This window comes from Coturnix japonica, chromosome 14 (genome assembly GCF_054131305.1).
Source record: "Coturnix japonica strain WE chromosome 14, WE-NBRP24, whole genome shotgun sequence".
Classification (NCBI taxonomy): domain Eukaryota; kingdom Metazoa; phylum Chordata; class Aves; order Galliformes; family Phasianidae; genus Coturnix; species Coturnix japonica.
In genome coordinates this window covers 18,815,873-18,826,442 of record NC_140676.1, presented here as the reverse complement: position 1 = coordinate 18,826,442, position 10,570 = coordinate 18,815,873, and the positions used below count along the sequence as shown (strand labels likewise).

At 44.6% G+C, this 10,570-nt stretch overlaps 1 protein-coding gene and 1 non-coding gene across 2 annotated transcripts; one reads left to right on the top strand and one right to left on the bottom strand.

The window, feature by feature from the left end:
- LOC146758522 (olfactory receptor 6B1-like) lies at positions 1 to 996 on the bottom strand. The gene has a single exon (XM_085515054.1). It carries the CDS (start codon positions 994 to 996, stop codon positions 31 to 33), a length of 966 nt encoding a protein of 321 aa, XP_085371180.1. The 3' UTR covers positions 1 to 30.
- Positions 997 to 8,897: 7,901 nt separating this feature from the next.
- TRNAQ-CUG (transfer RNA glutamine (anticodon CUG)) lies at positions 8,898 to 8,969 on the top strand. Its single transcript has one exon. It is a non-coding gene; the product is annotated as a tRNA-Gln (tRNA).
- Positions 8,970 to 10,570: the final 1,601 nt, after the last annotated feature.

Here is a 10,570-nt window from a genome sequence, read left to right as displayed (position 1 = left end):
TATCAGCTCCAGACCATATAGAGTTTATCCTTACATTTGGAGAGAAGAAATGGTACTGGAGAACTTAGTGATTTTTACTGAGAGAGTTTTTTTAAATACTCTCTTCAGTTCCTGATTCCTCAGGCAGTATATGAAGGGGTTTAAAATGGGTGTGACAATAGTATACACAGCTGACACAAATTTATTCATGTCATAAGAAGTGATTTTCTTGGGCCGAGCATACATGAAGAGAGTGGTTGAGAAGAAAATGATGACCACAGTTAAGTGGGAAGCACATGTGGAGAAGGCTTTCTTCTTACTTTCGGTGGTGGGGATGTGCAGGATTGTTGTGATAATTAATAGGTAGGAGACAACCGTGATGAAGAGGGGAACAAGCAGGATGAACAAGGCCAACACAAAGTCCACCGTCTCTGCCACTGACATATCAGTGCAGGCAAGGTTTAGCACTGGGCTGATATCACAGAAGAAATGGTTAATAACATGGGAACCACAAAACTCCAACTGAGAGATGAAGGAAATCTTGATCAAGGACACAGTGAACCCAGTGAACCAGGAGAGAGTTATTAGGCATACACACATTTGGTACGTCATGATGAAGAGATAGCGCAGTGGTTGACAGATGGCCACATAGCGATCGTACGCCATGGCAGAGAGAAGGACACATTCAGTGCACAAGAAAGAACTGAAGAAAAAGATTTGGGTCATGCATCCGGCAAAGGAAATGCTCCTGCCTTCCACAATTAAGTTTGCCAAGAGTTTGGGGACAGTGACGGAGATGTACCAGACCTCAATGAAAGACAGCTGACCAAGAAAGTAATACATGGGTTTGCAGAGTTCATGGTTTGCTTTGATCAGGGAAATGATGAGCACGTTCTCCACAATCGTTATCATGTACGTCAGCAGCAATACTATGAAAAGCAATACCTTCAAGTCCATAAGGCCTGGGAATCCTTGCAAGATAAAGATGTTGATTTGGGTGGAATTCTTCTCCTCCATTCAGTGAAGTGTAGAGCTACGCATTGTAGATTAAACAAAGACCAGGAAAAAAGAAAATGGATAAAGCAAAAAGGGGAATTTTGTGAATAGGAGTAGGAATAGGAATTTTGTGATTAAGCTTTAGATGCCTGCCTTGCTGTTTTCCTCTCTTAGTTAATGTAAACAAGTAGACCTACTGTCTTTGGCAGGACATTAAGAACATCCAAAACAGATGTTCAGTAGTAAGAAGGAGAATGTACATGGCTATTATCGGTGCAGGAATCTACGGAGAAGCCATCTAAAGTAAATTCAAATGCATGCAGCCCCAGATTCCACAGTTCATCTTCATTCCAGTTGTTATCTGAATTGTTGGTCAGTTTTTCACAGGCGTTAATGAGAAGCAGCTAACCCAACTGCTTAGTTTTTGGGATTCTCCCATCTCAGAATGGTGATCTTGAAGGTATTTGAACGTAAGAATCAATCATCCTCCATCATTATTTTTGCCTGTTGAAACAATTTGCAAAGTTAAATAACATTTAATAATATTTGCAAAAGTTAAACAATGACACAAACATTATTCTTTGCGGATATTGACCACAGGTTTGTATTTTGTCTCGTTTTCAACATAATTTACATTCATGAGAACTATAATTAGAATCCTGGTAGTTCATTGGGAAAAACAATTTTGTGGAAGAACAAATTTTGCTGATTAAAAAAAAAGCAACCATATGCATATGACAGAAGAAGCTTGACTTGAAATCTCAGTGGATGGTAGACCTGCTTCACAAAGATCTGTTGGACTTCGAAGTTCAAACCCGCAGCTGGAATCTGTATATATCCAGGGGCTGGGTAACTCTGTAGATCAGGATTCACTTCTACCTACTTTTCGGTCCATTAAATTAATATTTAATTATGATTTTTCTCCTCATTTACCAAATAGTAACATTTTTAGACTTTCAGCTAAAATGTAGACATTTTCACTTTTCAGATCAAGTGAATTGCTTTTAAAAGGACACAATAACAATTAGGCCATTAGGAGCTCCAGTGATTGCATTGTCATCATTTTATTTCCAGAAGGGTAGGAGCAGCCTCAGCATAATGCACATTACAATAATTTCTGTTAACTTATAAAGTCCGTTTGAACTTAACATTAACATCAAAACGTGGATAATATTCCTGTTTTCACTTCACAGTTTTGCTTGACTATCATCAATGTGGTATAAGCTTCTATATCAGAATGTAACTCAGATGTGTAACTGATACGCATGGAAATTACAAAACAGGATTTAGCATCTTTCTGTACATGCATTCAACAAATCAACCCATCTCCTCATTTGTGCCTGGTAGGAGTATACGTAAACTATTTCTCCAAAATGAAACCATGGTAACTGCGTGCAGTAACTTACCAGGCTTAGTCTATGTGAAATTTGGAAGCAGGGTGGAAGGAAGCCAAAACTTGAGACTTGTTATCTAAGAATCAATCAGCTGTTCATTGGATCCATCTTTTGATTCATCTCCAAGTCTTTGTGTTCCCTTGTTATTCTTGAAATCATACACGGAAGAGAAATTGGAAACGTCTTAAAATAGTCATGGTTCTACAATCTTTGTTGAATCTCTGACAGTCTAGACCAGGCTATGACTGCTTTTTGTATACAGGAGCACAGTTCTACACAGAGGCTTTTAAGACTTTGTCAGCAAGCTCTCAGACCATTACCTGAAGGATTTGGTCTCTGGAGAGATGGCAGCAAGAGTGACTTTTTTACTTCCCCTGTTGTGTTAATCACCACATTTGTTTTTGTAGGCAGTTCTAAGACACGAGTGGCCCAGTAGCTTTTTAATGAGCTGGGAAACAAAATGCTTGAATCAGTGGCAGGTCTTCGTTCAATACACAATGGCATTGTTCAAATTGCAGATGCTGTCAACCCAAAGCTGTCTGTTCTGTATTATCTCTCCCACATTCCCATGCTATTCCAGTTCTGCACCAGGATCTTACACAGCAAAAGTAGACTTTTATCAAAAGTTAATACCACCTTACAATCCAAAGAATCTGGAGATGCTACCAGATGCTACTCTAGCAAGAGTCCCCACCCCACTGCTCATAGCAGATTATGAATCTTTTCTGTCAACGGTTTATAGGCCGGTCCAGCCTGGTTCTGTGGAGGGATTTTGCAAAATCCGTGCCTCCTGAAAAGTGAAACAGGGGACCCCAAAAGTAATTAAAAACAGCGGCAATTATCTGAGGAGAAACAAACTAATTTACTGAATATGGTATTGGAATGCAAGATAACACACTATAATACAATATAATTAAAACTGAAGCTAATAAATCAAATATAATGAGAGTGAGACTGTCCAAAATGCTGAAGGCCTGACACTGATACTGAAGTGATGCGGGCAGTCGAGACGGGCAGCAGAAGAGTGCCAAGACGAAAAGCGCAATCAGGTGACCTTGCCAGGAGTTCTATCTTCTCTCTGACCACAAAGCCCCCTGGAGAACATAGTTCTTCTCCTCCAGGCAGGTACTTGGATCTGGAGTATTAACACTTTAACTCCCAGTGCACTACATGATATTATGATGTGGAATATCAGTAACCAAAAATCATAAAACCATGACATTTTCTTGTATATAAGGGGAAGCATTTGGAGACTAACGTCTCTCCTGAGTATTACCAACACAAAACTGCCTTTGATTCTTCCCTGGAAGCAACAGAGAGAGAGAGAGGTGGTGGTGACTGAAATCCTTACCTGTGACAGTATATGACAGGTGGCACATGATATATGAATCTCGTGGTTTTTTTAACCTCAACAGTGCTTCTGTCTCTGAGGTGTTCCTTTGTTGCAGATACTTCTATCATTCTATGATCTTAGGTGGGTCAAAACTTTGCTGGTTATCCTAAACGCACCAATTTGATGTTGCTTCTCCCCCACTTCTAGGACAGGCTCCGTGTCCTTGCTACTGATAACCTGTAGGTAACAAATGGAAAACTCTTGAATAAATTGTCAACTATCATTTCTGCGTATTGGTCTTATCTATCATAGTGCACTTCCAATTGGTGACAGTTGTCAAAGTCCTCCTGCTCACCTTCTCAACTGTGACCACCTCTTAGCATTGCTATAGGCTCAGCCAGTGCCTGAGTCACCACCACCTCCACACTGACTGCTCAACAGCACCATCCAAATATTGTTGCACCAAGTGCTTTTGTATCTGGCTTTTTGGACCCTTCTCAGGCCCTGGGCATCCCTTGCAGTGGTGGCAAGAAACTCTGAACAAGCCTATTCCCTCTGGTTTCCCTCCCAGTCCCTGTATTGGGTTTGTGTGGCAAGGTTTTGATAGCAGGGATGGATACTGTGAGAGGTGTCCACAAAAGCTTTCAATAATCAACGAAAGCCAGTTCTGAAAAATAGACCTGTCCCTCTCCAAGGCTCAGCCAATGAGCACTGTCAATTGTGTCTCCATTTTCCACTTTCCATAGACTTCTCTCATTTTTGCAACAGTCACAGCAAGAACTGGCATGGTAGTTGTAGGGAAGAAGCAAAGCGGGACTAAAATTCCAGCTGCCAAATATCAGTGCATCAGTGTTTGTCTCCACAGAGCTGCCCTTGCCCTTGTTTCCTTGGTAGCAGCAGTGAGGTTATCTTTGGAGTCCTCACAGAGTTATCTCTAGATCTGTCTGTGTCTTTGACAGGGGAACAGCAGGCCCTCAGGCCTTATGTCCTGAAAAAGGGGGATGGGGCTGGTGGGGGGGAGAGTGTTGTTGATGGTTTACAAACTGGTTTGGCCTGGTTCTGTGACTAATGGTGCAGGGGGACCCACAGAACCACGCTCTGGGTAAGGAGAAGAGGGATAATGGGGAAGGATAGGGAGATGGGAGATGGACCTAAAAACAAAATAGCAGTAACAATCTGCTAAATATTGTTGTAGTAGGTGTGCACGAACACTCGGGCTGTGACATGACAGGACCTCCCCTGCTCTGTGACTGGATTATATTACGCATAGCTTAAGGGGCATAGACAAAGTAGAGCCTGTATATAAACAAACACCATGAAGCAATAAACGCCATGTTTTACTGCTCACCAAATTGGTGTGTGTATGCAGTTATTGGTCCTGACCTGGTGATTGGTCAGTTACGCAAAGCAGAGCATGAGGAACGTGTAGCCCCGGTTCAACAAAATATGATATTGGAATGCAAGATAACACAATATAGTACAATGTAATTGGAATTGAGGCTTATAAATCAAATAAAATGTGAGAGAGAATACGAAACTGAACTCCTTAGTCTAAAGCTGAAGGTGAAATGGCTGGGGAGCATGAACTGCTGAGATGAGCAGCAAAAGCGAGGGCTGTCTCATGAGTTGCAAGCAGTTTTATCTTTTCCTCTGAATGGAAAATGGATAAGCAAAGTCCTCTGGGGTATGTAGTTCTTCTCTTCTGAGAACCAGGTACACATAAAATTGGCAGTCAATAGAACTGGAGCACTAACTCCTTACCTCCCAGTGCTCTTCATGATGTTATGATGTGAAATACCGATAACAAAAATTGTAAAAATGTAACAAGAGTGAAACCAGCCTCTCTGGCAAGATAAGCCAGATGGCAGTGTGATGCCAAGATGCTGAGAGGTGCAGGTGCAGCCTAGCTGTTCCATCTCTCAGTGCCTATGTAATCCTACAATTGTCTGATTTGGTCAGCGCATGCAATGTCTGAAGGCACAGACTCAGATGCATGAACAATTCATATTCTTTATTGCAGGTTCTAACATCCCTTATATCCATTTCCAAGTTCTCTCCTGTAACTTTCCATCCCCCCTCAACATGTCAACAGAACACTTAACAAGTCTACTTCATGTCTAGACCCTAACTGACCATGTAAGTGCTCATCCTATCAGAGCAACAAGTTGCTTTTGTGAACAACTTCTCCAGTCAGGGTCATCACCACAGGAAGATTTTGCACCCCACTTGCCTTCTGCTCTTGTCTCCTGGAGACAGCCTTTTTTCTCAGTGTCTTCTTCCACACCCTGTCAAATTTGTTTTTCAGTCTCAAATGTTCTTTTGAACCCCCACAAGTGCTAGTCCCATCTATTGGGCTTTAAGTGCTACCTATCCCTGGGAGTCAGTCACTGCTCAGGGCTTGTGATGAACCCAGCATAAGTGGCTGCAGTAAGTAGTTGTGGCTGAGAGGTGAAGGTTCTAACTGCACTGCTATGGGCAGGATTTCCTCCCACCAGATCAGGCTGCCCAGGGCCCCATCCTATTGTCCTGGATAACCTGCAGGGGTGGGGCACTCACTGTTTTTCTGTGTGGTAACACAGCATAACTTGGTTTACAGATGTGTCAGTGCCTGATGGTTGGGTAGCAACTCATAGGCACGGGAAAGCAGTGTTTTCCTGCTCTGTTTCCATTGTGAAGAGAACTGTCTGCCAACAGTGGCAGACATCGTGAGTTGTGGGAAGGCGTGTTCTGCCTTCCTGCCAACTCTTCCTTCTGTTGAATCCTCTTGTCTGTCTGTTCTGTTGCTCGCAGAGGGCATAGAGCAGGTGTGCAATGAGTCCTATGGGGTAAAGATAAGCACTCTGTATTCTGAATCCAGTGCTTGAGGTTGAAATCTCACTTTGACCTCTACTTCTGGACTCCCATTCAGTTTTCCACAGCAGATGCCGTCTTATGGTATACAGTTCTTTATGCACAGCAATCTTCCATATCGCCATTCTTCCTTCTCTGTGCTTGTAGACAATCGCCTTCCCCTGACGTGGTCCCTCCACATCTCTCTGGCTTAGTGAGCACAGGCCTTTGACCCTTCCTTGTTCCCTTCAGATTGATGGCTGCTTCCTTGTGAGGGAAGCCAGCAGTTGGTCACTGTATCCCACAGAAGATGAGTTGCAGACCCTGCAGTGTAAAGCCTGCTCATTGCATAGTCAAGAAGAGGAGGCTGTTCAGAGCCACATCTGGGTGTATGTAGCTGATTCCAACAAGACAGACTCTACCTGGGAAGCTGATTGCCATCTTGTCTGTCTTAAATTCAGTGAATACTGGGTGGCGTTCTGTGGATTCCCACTGATGTGCATTGCTTTTTGTCCTCTCACAAGGGTACCACTGTGAAGAGGCTGAGTCTCTTGAGCTTCTTCCACCTGTCCACCCTCCCTCTGCAGGTATTAGGCACATGGGCAGGATGCCCCCTGAGCCTTCTGCCCTCCACAGAAACCATTCCTTGCTCTTCCAGATTCTGCTGTTATAACAGATCGCAGAATCACAAAGTGGTAGAGCTTGGGAGGAGCCACAGCAGGTCATTGTCTTTCTCTTGCCTGAGGATGGACTCGCTGCTGTGTGAGAGGACAGGTTCTCCCTTCTCTGTTTCCAGAGATATGAGGCAAGCCTAGGGCAGTGGGCACTGCTTTTCTTATCAGAGCAGATGACCAATGGCAGCAGGAGTAAAACAAATCACAAGTCCCTAGCTATGTTACACAATGTCTTCAATGAGAAGGAAAATGTAGGGGTTCAGTACAGAGAGGAAGTAAAACACTTGCTTGACCTTGTGACACCAAGAGAACGATCCATCCATATCTGTGTTCTCCAAAGGTGGTGATTCTTTATTTCCATGATTTTTACATAGGAAAGAGTACACAATGACATGTCTTCTTTTCTACGGGAATGCAGTGGGAGACAGAGTCCCACACTTTCTAAAGACTTGGCAGATTACTACCACAGGTTTTCCTTGCGGAGCTGGTCCCTAATGATTGAAGGTGGAAAAGAAATCACAAATCCCCAGCTATGCTGCACAAAGATTTTAATGAGAAGAAAAAAATGTAGTGGCAGAGCATGGGGAGAAATTAAAACATTTGCAGGACTTAGCGAGGCTGAGAGAATGATCCGTCCCTTTGGGGTAACAGAGACATTTGAGAGATGATGGCTTAAATTTGGGTGTAGTATCAACACAGAGCAATTCCTAAGAATAGAGAGCACCCATATTCGCAGGGTTGGTTCCAAGCTCAACGGTAATGACAGCATGATATGAGCTAAGGGAAAGTCCATTGTAGACAGGAGTTAGTGCCATGAAGCCATTTCCTACTCTCATCACGATTGTGTGTGCTTTTGCAAAATGCTAAGGCAATATGACTTAGGGAACTGGGTCTGACTTAGGGAACTGGGTCTGTTTAGCCTTGAGAAAAGAAGGCTGAGAGGGGACTTGATCCAGGTTTATAAATACCTGAGGTGTGGGAGCCATAGTGGTGAGGCTGGTCTCTTTTCAGTGGTGCGTGGGGACAGGACTAGGGGTAACGGGATGAAACTACAACATAGGAAGTTACGCACAAATGTGCGGAAGAACTTCTTTACAGTGAGGGTGACGGAGCACTGGAACTGGCTGCCCAGGGAGGTGGTGGAGTCTCCTTCTCTGGAGATATTCAAGACCCGCCTGGACGCCGAGCTGTGCGACGTGGTGTAGGGAGCCTGCTTTGGCAGGGGGGTTGGACTCGATGATCTCTAGAGGTCCCTTTCAACCCCTACAATTCTGTGATTCTGTAATATAGGGAGATTAATTAGAAGGAGAAGGAGAGTGGATAGTCAGGCATTTATTTCTCAGGCTGAAGGGATGGAGCACACACTACCTTTCTGCAAGGTAACACAGCATAACGTGGTTTACAGATGTGTAAACTCCCAGTGATAGGGTAAGAAATCTCAGGCATGGGATTAAAAGGTCTTTCCCTGAAGAGGCTGTTCAGAGCCATGCCCTGAAGCAACACTGATTGGCCTCCAGGGTTAAGAGTTAACCACAGGAGAGTGTTCTCTTCTTGAGTGCCATCAGAGGCAGCCATTGCATGCTGTGGGACCCATGAGAAGATGTGCTGTGTCTTCCTACAAGCACAACTTTCCTCTAAAGTCTCCTGTCTGTCCATTCCATTGCTGAGAAGGCACAGAGCAAGTATGCAGCTGGTCTCATGGTGTAAAGGTGAGCACTCTGGACTCTGAATCCAGCGATCTGAGTTCAAATCTCAGTGAGACCTCTACTTTTGGGCTCCCACAGCTTTGCCCACAGCTGACATTCACCTAGGTCTGAAAGTGAACTTCTTCATGCATTCCAGTCATCCTTCCCTGCTCTCCTTCTTTCTCTGAGCTTTTAGCCACGCAATAGCCTTCCCCTGATGTGGTCCCCCCACACCTGTCTAGCTTAGTGAGCACAGGCCCTGAACCTTCTTTGTTGCCTTCTTATTGATGGCTGCTCCCTTGTGAGGGAAACCAGCAGTATGCCACTGTATCCCACAGCAGATGAGATGCAGACCCTGCAGTGCAAGGCCTGCTCACGGCATGGTCGAGAAGAGGAGGCTGTTCAGAGCCATGTCTGGGTGTATATATTTTATTCCAACAAGACAGACTCCTCAACATCCCTGGAAAGCCCATTCCCACCTTTGACCAACCTCAAAGAACACGAGGAATACTGTGTGTAGTGTTCTGTGGATTCCCACTGATGTGCATTGCTTTTTCCCCCTCACAGGGGCACCACTGAGAAGAGACTGTGTCTCTCGTGCTTCTTCATCCATTCCATCCTCCCTCTGCAGGTATTAAACACAATTTTTCTATGCACATCACACTCACTGTTATGTATACAGGCTGTATACGCGGAGTGATGAAGTTTGAAGCACAGCTGGAGGCGTGTGATCAACCAGATGCCCGCAGTTGTTTCCTGTAAGTAAATGGTTAGTGTTTTTACAGAAGTGACCCCATAGAGGGTACATCTAGCAGAGTAGAAACCACCTCACGATTTTGGATTGCAATCACAGATATTGTCATGGTTTTGTGGTGCTGCTGTCAATACCACAAAACCATGACAGATGTATGATCTGATTTATAGATGGTCCTGTGTAGAGCTAGGAGTTGATCCTTTTGGGTCCCTTCCAACTTGGAATATTGCTTGTGTATTTGATCCTGTGATCCTTCCCTGAGGTTTACTCACACTCACACTGGCCGGCTTTGCTCTGCACATTCATTTCCCTGGCCTGAGGCCTTGGATGTGCCCTACTGAGGAGGAACTGAGGGCAGTGTTCCATACCCTGATGGCTTTTGCTCCTCTATCTCACAAGGTTCCTGAGATAGCCATGTTCCTTGGTGAAACTGACCAAGTAGTGGTGCTTCTTCTAGCCTGGGAAGGGAGATCTTGGGCTGCACAGTGTAGAGGCTGTTGGAAGCCATCAAATCGTGGTACAGAAGTGAGATCAAAGGGATACTGGCGTCCGTCCCCGAAACTAACCCAGAATCAAATTGACCTGTTTTGCTCAGCACACTGATCCCACTGTCCAGAAGCCTGAATGTCCTGCTTTTGAGAAGGGAAGAGGGCAAGGAGCCAAACCCTGAAGGCTCTTTGTTGTGGGCCAGGGATGCAACATCCCATTCCACGCATTTCAAAGTACAAAGGCACATGGGATCAGCCTCCCACTGCACCTATCAGTCCCTTTGATGCGGAAGAGCTGGGGAAAACCCTGAAGTGCAGTCACACACTAGTCACGTAGCTGTGGAGTGCAGAGCTTCTGGACTCGTTCCTCCCACAGCCCTGCTTTCCTCATCAAGGTCATTTCAAAGTTCTGTGTGCCGTTCCTGAAACAAAGAGCAT